General features: G+C 47.0%; 2 protein-coding genes across 2 annotated transcripts in view; both read left to right on the top strand.

Moving 5' to 3' along the window:
- The first annotated feature begins 2653 nt into the window (after nt 1–2653).
- LOC134669396 (uncharacterized) lies at nt 2654–3697 on the top strand. Its single transcript, XM_063526917.1, has one exon. It carries the CDS (start codon nt 2654–2656, stop codon nt 3695–3697), a length of 1044 nt encoding a protein of 347 aa, XP_063382987.1.
- Nucleotides 3698–13963: 10266 nt separating this feature from the next.
- Nucleotides 13964–15533, top strand: part of LOC134669682 (DENN domain-containing protein Crag) — a 53912-nt gene continuing 52342 nt past the window's right edge. The window contains exons 1-2 of the mRNA XM_063527358.1: nt 13964–14170; nt 14329–14495. Of these exons, the coding sequence (XP_063383428.1) occupies nt 14369–14495 (127 nt within the window). The 5' untranslated portion in view covers nt 13964–14170; nt 14329–14368. The remainder of the gene's footprint in view (nt 14171–14328; nt 14496–15533) is intronic.

A 15533-nucleotide genomic window follows, 5' to 3' on the forward strand; every position in this document is an offset into this window, starting at 1 on the left:
CTCGGTGTAACTCCCGTCTGTAGCCTGAAGGCATAGTTTGCTTTTAAAATCTAACTTCAAAATTGAAGTATTTAGTAATGTACTAGCACTGCAGCCGTTAACCTAACACCTAACAATTTTGACTTATGCTAAAAATGCACACTGTTTGCACATGTTTAATATGCCGTTGGCTCAAGGTGTGGTGATTTGCTTCGGACCTTGCAAGTGGGTGATTTAAACACATGCTTCCAGATGGCGGAGGCTGGTGACTTGGTGGCGCTAGGGGCGCTGTTGGATGAGCATGCAGCGACGCCGGAAGATGACTCCGTGCTGGAGAATTTGAAGCTCTTAGTGCAAGAGAACTACCCGGATGGCTGGACGGCGTGGACAGTTGTGAAGTCGACAATGGAAGATGCGAGCGAAGTCGATCCACAAATTTTAAACAAATTGCGTTTCGCGCTCCCAACGGTAGAGGTGATGAAGGCCTTTTTTCCAACTACGACACACGTATCCGAGAAAACTTTTCGAGATATGAAGATAAGAATGCTCCAATGGCCTTTTACACGGGCACTCATAATGGGACCTCCAGCCTTAGCTAACAGGATAAGAGGTTCCGCCGCGAAGACAGAGCTGTTTAATAAGGCGTTGACGGAATTAAAGCCTACGTTCCTGAGTCGGAAAGAGGCCCTTAAAATCTTAAGACGGACGGAGTCGGATTCGGGGGAATCGAGCTCAGCGTCTCACAGTCAGCGCAGCGCAGCCAGTCACAAAAGACGACGAAGCATGTCGCGTTCTAGCGAACCAAAAAGGTCCAGGATAGACCTCTTGGAGGAAAAAGTCGATGGTATGTTCGCGGAGCTCTTGCACAGACTGGAAAAGAGAGAGGAATTGCCCCCTACTTTTTCAAATCGCGACCAACGCCGGTATAGCGAGTCCGAGGACGATATAGATGGTTTCTCAGGGGCCTCATCCGTAGCAGAAACCGAGCGTACAGAGGAGTCCTGGTGCCCACCGGATCCAGTTTCTCAGGAGGATTTTTTGCTACCAGAAGTTAGAGAGGAGCAGCCCCCTGTTCCCGAGCCGACGGCAGAAATTAAAGCCGAAGGAATGGCTTGCCAGAAGTTAGGTTCCAAGTCCTGGAATAAGATCAAATATAAGGAGGTAGAGAAGCGGTTAAAGGCAAGCCCAGTATTCAGCGGCTTAAAAGTCAACTCTCCGCTAGAGCGGCTGACTCAAAAGTCATTCACCTCGTTTTTGTTGTTAAGAATGGACGATGTGTTGGGTACTATTACCCACGGCCTCTTAAAACAACGTAAGGCGTTGGGGGAAGAGATACAGAAGGTCCTATCAAAAGATAAAGTTTTACTTGACGAGATGAAGAAAGCTCTGTCTAACCCGTCATCTCAGTTTAAGAGTACCTCAGACGATTTACTTCACCTGGCATGCGCTCGCAGGTCAGAGGCGATAGATTTGCGCAGAAAATATTTTAAAGCTGGGTCAGACTACTTATCAGGGAAGCTGCAGGATATACCGCCGTCAGAAGAATGCCTCTTTGACGAACGGAAATTGTCAGAATTTATAAAAGATGAAGGCGGTTTTTATAAAATATTTCCCTCAAGATCGGGCAAGTCTTACCATTTTACAAACCGGAAAATTGTTAAAAAGAACCGGACCACTTCAGAAACGGTTGCCACATCTCGACCTTCTAAGAGTTCGGAGCCAAAATGGAAGTCTCGACCAGGTGCTACCACCTCATCCTTTCGCAAGCGCCAGAGTGAGTCAACGAGTCACTCCAAGAAGTCGAACGACCGCACTCGCCGACACGGCAAAGTTCGACGTTTCTGAAGTGAGGTTCCAGGGAGGTCAGTTGCGAAATTACCTGCACGTTTGGAAGGACCTCGGGGCACCTCCCTGGATTTTAAAAACGATACAGGGTTATTCTATTCCATTCGTAAAAAAGCCACCGTCAATACCCTTCAACGAAAGAACCATAGAAGCCTTTTCAACCAAAACCTCAAAGTTAATGGAATCAGAGATAAAAAGTTTAATAGCCCAAGGTGTAGCCGAGAGAACAACAGAGGAAGCGGGTTTCCTGTCTCAAATTTTCCTCATTCCAAAGCAAAACGGCAAAATTCGTCAGATTTTCAACCTGAAGCGCTTAAACTTGTATCTGCAACCCAAAAAGTTCAGGCTGATAAACCAAAACAAGATTCCAGAGTTCTTACAGAACGGAGATTTTATGGGAAAGCTGGATTTGTCTCAAGCATATTTCCACGTGCCTATCAAAGAAAGCCATCGAAGGTTCCTCTGCTTTGCTTTCAAGGGTCAAGTATATCGGATGACCTCTCTCCCGTTCGGGCTTGCAACGGCACCGTTGGCATTTTCTCGTCTGAGCAACTGGGTAGCTGGTGTTCTAAGGTCAAGAGACATACGGGTTCTGGTTTATCTGGACGACTTCCTTTTTGCGCATCAAAATCCAGAGGTTTTAAACGGTCACATAAAGTCAGCAATTCATCTATTAAGTCACCTGGGATGGACAGTAAATCGAGAAAAGTCAGTACTAGAAGCCACACAGCAGATGGAGTTTCTCGGTGTTCAGTGGGACACCTCGCAAAATCTGAAGTCACTTCCACAATCAAAGCGAAGCGACATTCAAAAAATTCTACAAAGGATGATGACAAGAAGAAGCTGGAATTGGAAAGAAGGATCTTCTTTGATCGGCAAACTAGGCTTCGCATCATTAGTGGTTCCACTGGGTCGCCTCTTCACGCGAAATTTGCAACGAGCCGGCCGACTTCTCTCCGAAGACCAGCCATCGACCAGACGACTAATGCCAGTGTCTGCCCTGATGGATTGCCAGTGGTGGCTAGAAAACTTGGAGAAACCCGGACGAATATTTCAAGAAGAACCCTCAATTTTTCTTTCTACAGACGCGTCAGATCTGGGTTGGGGCATTCAAATCAACGGAAAAACTCTAGAAGGCTTATGGACTCCAGCTCAGAAGCTATGGCACGTCAATCGCAAGGAACTTCACACCGTCCTAATAGCATTGGAGTGTTGTCAAACAACCATTGCCACGAAAACGGTAATGTTACAAGCAGACAATCGAACGGTGATATCCTATCTGAGGAATCAAGGAGGGACGAAATCGCTGACGTTGTTAGATCTAACGAAAAAGAGATTAATGCTTGCTCAAGAGTTGAGAGTGACGTTAGTTCCGTTTTACATCCCGGGTCGCTACAATGTCATAGCGGATTGCCTGTCGAGGAACAAGAGTTTGCCAGATTGGCATCTCAGTCAAACTGTGACAACTCGGGTGTTTATGAAATGGGGCATCCCACAAATAGATCTATTTGCGACATACCAGTCGAAAGTGGTACCGGTTTATGCAACGATGGATGCAAGGGACGATCAGGCGTTATTTGTGAATGCTTTCAGCAGGATATGGGACTACGAGCTGGCCTGGGTGTTCCCGCCTCCTCCTCTGGTACCAAGAGTGCTGCAGCACTTGAACAGGGCATCGGGGATTTATTTGCTTGTCGTTCCTCGGTGGGAGCATGTATTCTGGAGGGCAGATGTGAGGAGCCGAGCATTGGCGCCACCTTTTCGAATATGGAATCTGGACCAACATCTCACGGATCTTTCGACAAACAGGACTCCACCGGATGTAAACAATCTTCATTTGGAGGTTTGGAAGATACGGGGTGGAGTAAATTGATTAGCGGTTTAGATCCCGAAGATATCGACCTTCTTTTGACAGCCTGGCGTCAATCTACCTGGAAGACATACAAGTCAGCGTGGTCACAATGGAGGAGATGGTGTAATCAGAATGGAGTAGAGCCTAACAGGCCTCGGCCACAGCAGCTAGCGACTTACTTAGGATACTTGAATCGCTGCAAAAGATTGAGTTACCCTTCAATTCTAGTACAAAAATCGGCAATCGTATCATTATCTGATCCGGAACAGGAAATGAGGCTGTCTGCACATCCTTTGGTGAAATACATGTTGAAAGCGATAAGTTTAAAGCAATCCGCCTGCTCGAGTAATAAACGATCTAATTCTGTCTGGAATATTGAGGATATGCTCCAGTGGCTTAAGGATCACCCTCCAGATCCAGCGAGTATATTTCAAGTTTCTCGACATACGGCTATTCTCTTGTTACTGGCATCTGGGCGAAGGATCCATGATTTAACATTACTATCAATAGGTAGAGATTTCTTTTCCGATTCGAATACATCTATAATATTTTGGCCATCTTTTGGATCCAAAACAGATTCGGCTAGTAGGCAACAGTCAGGATGGGAGTTAAAAAGTAGAAACGACGAAATTTTGGATGTTGTTAGATGGGTTCGTCGTCTGATCTCTGTTTCTGAGGCTAGAAGGAAAAGTTGTCACGGTTTGGACAACTTGTTCATATCTACTAGGGGGGTAGTAAAAGCGGCGTCTCGAACGATTATCGCAGGTTGGCTAAAAGCGCCCTTCTCCGATCTTGGCATAAAATGTGGGCCTGGATCTATACGTTCGGCTGTAGCTTCATATGATTATCAAAATGAAATTCCACTTGATCGTATTTTGGAAAAAGGAAACTGGCGCGGTTCAGTCAACTTTTTCAAACATTACTGTAAAAAAGTGGATAAGTCAAAATATAGTATTGGCGGGGTGGGCCCTTTAAATGAGTCATTTAAAGCTGTTTAATAACATGGTTGTGTTACTTGTGTTTATTTGACTGATTACGTGTGTAAGTAGTAACAAGATCTCATAGGTAGTTACAATCTGTGATTTTATAAGGGTAGCTCTTAGAGCTGAATTAGAAAGTTTTTGTTATAAAAGATTAAGCCTTATAAGTGCTCTTATACTCATTAGTACACTTTATGTTTGTCAGAAGTCTGATTTTATTATTATTTTTGTTTCTTTTTGCTACCAGTCAGAGGTTGACTGAATGAGGTGGATCTCATTGTTAATACTGTTTCTTTCTGTTTTTGTTTGGTGTTTTTATATGAATAATAAGTCTTTTTATGGAACATTAATTGTTTTTATTATTTCTGAAAGTACATCAACCTATCAATTTTATTAAGGTCACAGTACGCTGGGGTCGCCGGCAGGAGATAAACACTTCTCCGAAAGGTCAAGCCGAAGGCACAGACCTTAAATATGACCGTTTTCCACCCCGAAGGGAAGAAAACGGATATTTGAGGTCTTGCCGAGGCTTGACCTGAGTAAGGGCCTTGCCGGCATTGAATGTAGGTACTGATGAAGCGCGCGCGACTCGTCGCTTGCCGGCCGGCGCCCCTCCCCGCGCGTCCCGCACCCCGTGCGCGGCCGCGCCGCGTTCGCAGACTCGATCCGGTGTTAGCTACTCAGCACAATTGCATGTATTGGTAAGACAGGTAATCTCCGAAAGGTCAAGCCTCGGCAAGACCTCAAATATCCGTTTTCTTCCCTTCGGGGTGGAAAACGGTCATATTCAAGCATACAATATTCTGCCAACATTACTTATTTTAGAAATCTTGGTCAACCAATGAAAATGGTACTTACTCTTTTTTTGCCAATGCCGGCTTAGGATGGTATTCCACCAGTCCAATTTCTTGGTTCAATGTGCATTGCATGATTTGCATTGCATCTCACTCTCTCATTAAGCAAAATGTGAGATGCAAATACACATTGGACAGGTGGAATTAGGGTTGCCATATGAGTATTAAATGTCCTGATAAAAATCCGGACATTTCTTGTAACAGAGATTTGGCTGCTCTCTGCGGTGTACTGTATCGTGGATCTAACTTTCCCTCTGCCCAACCCCGTAGCCCCCTCCCCGCGCACACGACCCGCGCCCGCGCCGCATCGCATTCGTTACGCAGTATGCAACGTAAACTTTTTTTTATAAGGCCATTCCTAAAAATCCGGACACTTGCCAAGTCCGGCCGCAATCCGGACAATGGGACAAAAATCCTGACATGTCCGGACAAATCCGGACGTATGGCAACCCTACCTACGGCGAACCCAAGGGCCCAACCTTTTCTGTTCTCTTTCACGACGCAGCAACTAGTATCATTTCTCTCTCCTCGCTCTTTTAAAATGCCGTTTGTCAAAAAAGGACAACCATACTGTTGACAAGGTGGACTTCAAATCAAGTGTTGCCTTTCTTGATGCGCCCAGGCTGTGTATGTGTGCGTAAAAGCGTATATGTGTGCTCTTTTAGGGATGTAAAAAGTCGATTTTAATCATGTTATATATCGATCAACGCTACACAGCGGAACGAAATAGAGATTAATTGAAGCTTCAATATCTTCGTTAAACATAAACATAATTGAAATGCTAATGGATAATGAATATATTATAATATAATAATATAATTCAATTATTGCGGAACACCTATTTTAGGAGGTATTTATGTATTTTAATTAAATATCTGAACTTTCCCTTGGTTCCCTGCTGGGGCGTGACTATAAAATTGTGATCTGATAACCACAATAAAGAATAAACGCGTTTTTGGTCATTTTAGGTATCGTTAAGCCTTTGAAGTACAATTAAAATTGCAAGAAATGTCGATAGTTTATCGATATGACTTTATCGACATGGCTACAGCAACGTGGGCCACATTGTTAATCGTACACTAAACAAAAGTGGCAACAGTGACAGCTCGCTATGACACCGTCTATATATATTATAAGTCTATGGGCGAACCACGTTTGACGTGTTGCCTCCCTGTCACACGTACGAATTTACAAGTGCGACAGTAAGGCAACACGTCGAACGTGGTTCGCGCGGTAGGCCCTTAAGCCCCCTCCAGACTCTGCGCGTGAATCGCGGGCGAAGCCGCGAACGCGAGTGTGGAGTCCAGAACGCAGACCTGCGAAATCGACTCCACACTCGCGTTCGCGGCTTCGCCCGCGATTCACGCACATAGTCTGGAGGGGGCTTTAGATCATATATACATATATACTACTCTTTGCCTCAAGCCTCCTCCACACTCGTGCGCGAATCGCGGCGCGAAGCCGCGAACGCAAGTGTGGCGCCGATTTTCGTAGACAGCGAAATCGACTCCACACTCGCGTTCGCGGCTTCGCCCGCGATTCACGCGCATCGTCTGGAGGGGGCTTCAGATCCAGTTTAAATACTATATTATGTGTTCCGTACTCCACATCGGATATCTTCATTGAGAGAGTAACGCGATCGTTGACCAATGATGCCGCTAGCGTCTATGTAGTCGCTCCGCCCCACGCCGTGACGTAGTTCCGCTTCCACTTCCTGCGAACCGTTGCTCGCTTCCCGCCACTCGCCACCGCCATGTCATTGTTTCGTCGACCGTCTTGACCGATGGTCCGCAAATATTTTTTGCGTATATTTTTGCAGCATGGTGCTTTAACATTTCCGATCCAAAGCTCGGTCGATTAAATAGTGAGATATGGCAGAGATCGCCACTATTAGTCTTTTGGCGGTCTCGCGATCGAAGTCATCGAACGGAGCTTTTCGATTCTACCCACTTTTTTCTTGCTAAATTAATTTTCACATTCCATGCTGCTAAAATCGTTACCGTTAACTCGCATTTTCGAGATCGAAGTAGGAAGTGCGTCAGTGGTTTTTGTTAACAAGTGGTAACAAGTCGCTCCGCATCGGAGAGGGAACGTGCGGTCATCGTGCCTGCGGCGGCGGCGGCGGCGCGGCGGCGGACGGCCTGCGCGCGCTGCTTTCGGGCGCCGCGCTTCGCTGATAAGGAGGTTTGGATTGTCTCGAACCATCCGGTGAGCCAGTTTAAGATATTCTAATTTTATTGGCGTTCAGAAGCTACTTCGTCACTAAAGGAGGGTTCTCAGGCAGTAGCCTGGGATTACCTCGTGTTGTTAGTTGCGGCGCGACCGGGGCGCCCCGACCCCCGGCGCGGGGGCGCGGGCCCGGCGCCCGCCCCCGCCCGCGCGCGCCGCGTCTTCTGCTGTCGTCCAAGGTGACTCCGAGACACCGCGACGCTGCGGGCCACGGTGGACGCCTCCAGTCCGCAGGACTCGGAGAGACGTCACACGCCCGCTCCTGTTGCTGCAGTCGCGGTGCGGACGCATCCAGTCCGCGGGACTCCGAGAGACGTCACACGCCCGCTCCTGTTGCTGCAGTCGCGGTGCGGACGCCTCCAGTCCGCGGGACTCCGAGAGACGTCACACGCCCGCTCCTGTTGCTGCAGTCGCGGTGCGGACGCCTCCAGTCCGCGGGACTCCGAGAGGCGTCACACGCCCGCTCCTGTTGCTGCAGTCGCGGTGCGGACGCCTCCAGTCCGCGGGACTCCGAGAAACGTCACACGCCCGCTCCTGTTGCTGCAGTCACGGTACGGACGCCTCCAGTCCGCGGGACTCCGCGAGACGTTACACGCCCGCTCCTATTGCTGCAGTTGCGGTGCGGACGCTTCCAGTCCAGCGGGACTCCGAGAGATCCGCGTGGCTCTGCGAGACGTCACACGCCCGCTCCTGCAGCTGCGGGCGCATCGCGGGTGGATCGCGCCAAGGTGAAGGCGGACCGCTTCTGCGTCCCGACTGCTCGAGCGGAAGGAAGGTAAGTTACGTGTAAGCAGTGGAAATGCTACGAGTACAGCGACGATCGCCGCGTTGGTTGCCGGCCGTCATGACGTCGCTGGTGACCTACGCGCCGGTGGTGGCCACCACGATGGCACCGCCGAGGGCAACAGCGTCGCCGTGATGATGCGTGCAACTACGAGCCTAGCCATCGGCGCCTCCCGTGCCGGTAACGTCCGTCACGCGCACCGGCGCCTGTCGAGCTGGCCGCCACGACGGCGCCTCTCGCACCTGAGCCTGGCGACGGTGGCCGCCATGATGGCGCCGCCCGCTCGATGACACCGCCTGCCCCCCGAGCTGGCCGCCACGATGGCGCCTCTCGCATTACGCATCGACGCGGCGGCGGCGGCTGCCACAATGGCGCTGCCCGCCACGATGATGCCGCCCGCCACGATGGCACCACCACCTGCGCATTGGCGCCTCTCGAGCTGGCCGCCACGATGGCGCCTCTCGCCTCACAGCAGTGCCTCCCAGACCAGCCAGCCAGACGGCGACCGCCTCATGCACCGATGCCTCCCGAGCTGGCCGCCACGATGGCGCCTCTCGCCGCACGCACCGGCGCCTCCCGAGCCCGTGGCGGCGGCCGCCACGATGGAGCCGCCCGCCTCACGCGACAACGCCTCTAGAGCGGGCCGCCACTATGGGTCCTCGCCTCACGCACCAGCGCTTCCCGAACCAGTGGCGGCCGCCATGAGCCGCCCGGCCTCAGGCACCGGTGCCCCCCCCCCCCCCCCCGAGCCGGCCGCCACGATGGCGCCCCTAGCTTCACGCACCGGCGCCTCCCGAGCGGCGGCGGTTGCCACAATCACGCCGATGCTGTCCACCGATGCTGCAACTACGACGATGTCGTCCCTTGCTCGCTGGGCGCCACAGTATCAGTTTTGTCCTGTCCACATGGTTCCATTGAGGTACGCAGGCGCCTATAGCTATGGTGCAGGTATAGGTATGGTATGGTACAGCACGAACAGACCGCTAAGCTCTTGGTTTCGGTTAAAGAATCCTCCGGCGACGGCAGACAAGGTCGTAAAGAGCCCCGTCCTAGCGCGGCTCGACTGCCCGGAGTTGAAAGCGGTAAGATATGTCGATACTCAGAGGAAAATACGTCGTGTTCCCGGGCTTCATAAAGGTGCTGATCGACTTCGCTGTGTCGCTTCGAAGCTCCTACGACTTCTCGAGGCCATGGAGTGGTCCAACCGGAGAACAGCTAGCGACAAGGCCCTGTGCGACCGCTCGAAACCGAGGTGAAAGGCATCGAAAAGGTCTGCAGACTTCACATAATTATCTCTGCTTGCTCGCGCTCTCCAGCTTAAGTTCCGTCTTACAAAGACGAACTCGTGCGAAAAGCCATAATAAACAAAATGGGACAAATAAACCCGCTGCGCCTGAACAAGCTTGAGTTTCCGGTGCTAAGAGAAAGGGGCCAGGAGGACTCCAGCAGTTTCCATCTGTCTGTATTCGACTTTATCGAAACAGTTTTGTTACGCAAAGCGCCAAAATCGATTTTAGACTTGATTTCATCAGTTCGATTTCCTTAAAAGCATGCTACTAACTCGATGCCCTATACTAACTCGATATAGGGTGTCTCTTCGGATAAAGCGAATTAGACCATCACGCTCCTAGACATCACGTGGGACACGCGGCACAACACACCGATTGAAAGTTTTCTTTTTCGCGACATACAGGCCTGCCTTGCTGCAGAGTTTCTCGCAGAAATGAGACTCAATGCCTTCTGTTCAGTCTCAAATTCGCAAACTTTAGTTCATGGAGGAAGGTGAAGCCTTCGCAGTCCCCAGCAACACGGAGCTGCCGAAAGCCTCGCACCACTTTCTTCCTCATCTTATGCAAGCAGTCCGTTACAATCTCCAATATTGGTAGACAATGTACGAGGTAAGGCCCTTTCAGCGAAGAGTAACCGTTAACGGGCCGCATCTGCAGCGCTGACGACAGAAGTGTAAACATACAACCGCACCGGTACAGTATACATAAAACGACGGCGACACTACATCCCTTCCGTTACTACGGCTGTCGCAAAAACTGCTGATGCCAGCAGATCGTCTACAGGTCGCGCTGGTTGCTTGCTACTTGCCAGGTCGGTACAACCCCCGAGGGCAACGGTTTATCAAGAAGTCACTGCGCGCCCGAGTGGCAGCTGCGCTCAGCAGCCGCCGAGACTGTCTTCACCTGACAGGCGCCTTGTTGGCCGGCCTCCGCTTTCGAGAGCCCTCGCACTGTGCCACGGTATTTCTTAACAGACTCATTGAACTGCTACCACGACCTTTGACAGCTGCCTGTGAGACTTGGCATGGATATCTCCACCTCCCAGCCTAGTCTGTGTACTGCGACGGCGTGATAAGGAGTCTTAAAGCAGCTGTGGTAAGCTTGCAATTTACTGGCGGTCCTAGTGAACACAACGTCAGACCGCCCTCCCTTACGAGTCAACGACCTTAAGAATGAGGCGTAGCTCCTGTCAGATAGGACGCTCCAACACCGAGCTGGCGGGATCAGGAGTGACGTCCGCTACTGGCGTGACTTGGCGCATGCATATAACATGCCAAGGTCTAACGCTACGTAGCGAACGAAACGCAACTGTCACTGTCTCACTAATATGGAAGAACCGGATATTCCCGATTCCGGTACTGTGTTTGTATAGAAAACAGTAACGGGAGCCCCTAGATCGTCCCCTTGTCTAGGCTGCATGTACGGCCACAATGTAGAAACGGTCTTTATGGTGCATCAAAAATAAGATCAACTGCCAGGTACCTCTATCCAGTGAAGTAGCGAGCTATCTCAGACGTCTATTTCTATTATCCATGTTAGCTTTCAGAACGATACTCGTTCATAAGCCTCTCACAAGTGCTGTGTATGAACCACTATCGGACACTATGCCTTCTTCCAACGCCATTAATAGCGAGACCAGCGCCTCCCAAAGCACCAGCTTGGGACGCGAGACATCTACTTGCCCTAATTTAAATAGCCCTACAACGTTAGGTACGTTAGAAGAAGTACGATAGAATAGCTGCCGCACTTTTGCTGTTAGCATCAGGCAGCAGGGTCAATGACCTTACTCTACTACACTGTAGCCCGGGCAATTACAAAGATAACTTTAACGCTATTATTTTGTGTCCGAAATTCGGCTCTAAACCAGATAACGTGTCTTACCGACTGGACTCTTAGAAGCTCCGGAATAAAGTATAGACCCAGTATAAGTAGGTAGTCTGGGTACGTCACCTTGCGAGAATTACACAAAATGTTAGGGGACACTTCGCTTATTTCTTTCAGCCACAGTCTCATCCAAGCCGGCCTCGCCTACGATTGCTTTTGATCCACGATGTACTTAATAACTAAATTGGCTGGAAAGCTATTCACTTAGCGATATTTTCGCTTATGTTAATTGGGAACATGACTCGCCGAGATTCTGCGGATCGGATGCGATTTCGAATGAGAATTCTCTTAAACCAGTTTAACGCCAGATTCGAACCTGAGATTACAATTTCAATTCTCAATTTCCTGTAATTCACATTATAACGAGTCACTGTGATTTCATGGGTTGCAATATGGTGTATACATATTTATTCGTTCTCTGAGTTCTATGACAGTAGGTGTAGCCCTATCGCTTGCGCGCCCGCGCTAACTCGCCACCAGGAGATAATAAACAGGTCTCAATGAAGATATCCGATGTGGAGTACGGAACACATAATATAAAAATTTTACCTTCCAATAAAATTATTATTATGTTTCCTATCCACATCGGATATCTGAGTAATGCCTTCCTGGCAGGCTACTAGGCTACTTTTATGCCGACGGTACTTCTCCTCAACAATGACATGGCGGTGGCGAGTGGCGGGAAGCGAGCAACGGTTCGCAGGAAGTGGAAGCGGAACTACGTCACGGCGTGGGGCGGAGCGACTACATAGACGCTAGCGGCATCATTGGTCAACGATCGCGTTACTCTCTCAATGAAGATATCCGATGTGGATAGGAAACATAATAATAATTTTATTGGAAGGTAAAATTTTTATATTAATGGTTCGGAAAGAGAAGTGTCTTGGAATGTATTGGGCCCATAGGCCCCATAAATTCCAAGACTCTTCTCTTTCCGCACAGGCTCTAGACACATTATTGTTTAATATCTTGATATTCTATAGGGCTCGTGCACAAATCACGCGAGGTTCGATGGGGGGAGGGGGGTCACGAAAAACTCTCGATAGATCACGTTGGGGGAGGGGGATTATGGAAACCTCACGTGTGTTTTTCTTGGTTTTTCTACAGTAAACGAAACTAAGAAAAAAAACCAACCACATGAGTAAAAACCTTTTCTCGGTTTCGTTAAACATAAATCTTCACTCTGCACTTCAAAATAGCGAGTGTATTTAACGAAAATAGAAAAATAAACAATATTTTACAAGAACCATTTATATTACAACACTCCAAGAGATTTTATAATACAACACTCTTTATCTTAAAATTAGGTTGAATGAAAAAAAATCAAAAAAATACACGTGACGTTGCGTGGGGGGAGGGGGGTAGCCAAAAACCTCATCAAATATCACCAAGGGGGAGGGGGGGTCAAAAAGTAGCAAAAAATACCTCGCGTGATTTGTGCCATAGACTTACAATATATAGAGACGGGGTCTCAGCGAGCTGTCACTGTTACCACTTTTGTTTAGTGTACGATTAACAATTTAACACCACCTTGCTGTAGCCATGTCGATAAAGTCATATCGATAAACTATTGACATTTCTTACAATTTTAATTTTACTTCAAAGTTTTGACGATATCTAAAATGAACAAAAACGCTTTTATTCTTTATTGTGGTTATCAGATCACAATTTTATCGTCACGCCCCAGCAGGGAACCAAGGGAAAGTTCAGATAATTAATTAAAATACATAAACACCTACTAAGATATGTGTTCCGCAATAATTGAAATATTTTATTATATTCTAATATATTTATTATTCATTAGCATTTCAATTATGTATATGTTTAACAAAGATATTCAAGCTTCATTAATTGCTATTTCGTTCCACTGTGTAGCATTTATCGATATATAACATGATTAAAATCGACTTTTCCCATCCCTAAAAGAGCACACATACACGTTTTTACGCACACATACACAACCTGGATGCATCAAAAAAGGCAACACTTGATTTGAAGTTTACCTTGTCAACAGTATGGTTGTCCTTTTTTGACAAATGGCATTTTAAAAGAGCGAGGAGAGAGAAATGATACTAGTTGCTGCGCCGTCAAAGAGAACAGAAAAGGTAGGGGCCTTGATTTGTGCACAATGTGGTGCACAACCCATAGGCACAACCATTAACTATTTGCTAGTGTGGAGCAAAGGTGTGGAGTCGATTTCGCAGTGTGGAGCGGGCTTAACAGGCGATCACCGAAACGTTGCTAACTTCACTTCGTACTTACACGATTAGTCGTCCAATCTGAAAAGCAAAAATGACGTTTGTGATGCACCTGTGTTTTATTTTATTTAATTCAGTTAATGGTTCTTTAAAAACGCAATAAGTTAATAAGAAAAGTGAGAATGTTTACTTCATGTATAAGCCGTCATCTAAAACTAACCATCGGCAATAAAACGAACTCATAATTCACTTAAAGGGTTTCAAACCATGTTATTGGCAACAACCTTTATGATTTGTTATTTTATTCGTGTAATTGGTTATATTGTGGTTTGAATAAATGTTAAATATTCCTCTTGGATGGCAAATTAAAGTGAACATAACATAAACATGTGTGTAGGTTTCTTGTAATTTGTTTTTTCTGATTTCTTGCGTAGTGTGACTATTTTCAAGGGTAGTTGAAGTTAATTTATAAGCATGGATGAGAAGAGAGTGGCGGATTACTTCGTAATCGCGGGGCTGCCCGAGACCCCGGAGTTACTGGACGATTCTGACTCTGGACATCTGAAGGGATACAGTACAAAAGCACCAATAACAGACATCAGTAAGTGTTACTTTATTCTTGCATATACATTCAAGTTCAGAAAAGCCTAAATCAAACATCCGTAGACCTTCATAAGTTAACCTTTTATGGCTTTTTGTGTTGTAACAGGACTTATAGGTTATGGTAAATGTAACATATACATATGAATACCATCTCATTCCAACCATACACAACGGGAAGAAGTTGATAATTCAAGATATTTTATTGAAGAAATTTGAACTAAAATAAAATGACAAAGTTCAAATTTCTTCAATTTTTTCTTGCCATTTATCAACTTCCCGCCATGTACAGAATGATAGTACTTGCTATGTTGCAGTTTAGTCTCGGTTACGATTAACCCTTTTTTTGTGATTGCTTTTGGGTCTTTATTTATTTAGAACAAAATCAGTTCCATTACGCATGCCGGCAGATTTAGGTTAGGACAGTGGTTCTTCTAAGTGCTTCACAAATCCTAAAGGTGTACTAATTACGAATCATTTTTGTAGTATCCTAATTAGGATGCCAGTTTCACTTGTCTTAAGTAAAGGTGTGTGAAGCGTAAATCATAAGAATCAGTTGCCTTTTTCATGATCCAACTCAAATTTCATAATAATGTGTTTTTCTGGCAGGCAATGCATTAAAAAAAAGCACAATTATTTGCTCTCAGAATTTTTGTTTTGATAAACCTTATCATGTAGTTCTGTTATATTAGATATTTAAAAAATAATTGGAATGTTGCCTCTTTAGTTGATAGTGTGTGATAATTATAACACAGCTATATGCTAATAATTGACGCTGTTCGAGAATTACCCTTCTGGTACAGTCAATATCAAATATATGATTACACTTTTACACCTTATGCCTTTGTAATAAGGCGAAAAATGTAAACATAAATGTCTTTGACATGTGACTGTACCAAGCTTAGTTTTGTTTTGAAAAGATGTGTCCCGCTGAGTTTGTTGCCGGTCCCATGTTGTGATACCCTCCTCCAACTGAAGGGGGATTTAAATCTTCTCGAAGCAGAGGTGTAGGTTTGGAGCCGGTATAAATAGCTTGATT

Source organism: Cydia fagiglandana, chromosome 12 (genome assembly GCF_963556715.1).
Source record: "Cydia fagiglandana chromosome 12, ilCydFagi1.1, whole genome shotgun sequence".
NCBI lineage: Eukaryota > Metazoa > Arthropoda > Insecta > Lepidoptera > Tortricidae > Cydia > Cydia fagiglandana.

Bases quoted from the DNA above. Each gene is read 5' to 3' on its own strand.
- LOC134669396 (XM_063526917.1), top strand. From the start codon at position 2,654: ATGACAAGAAGAAGCTGGAATTGGAAAGAAGGATCTTCTTTGATCGGC.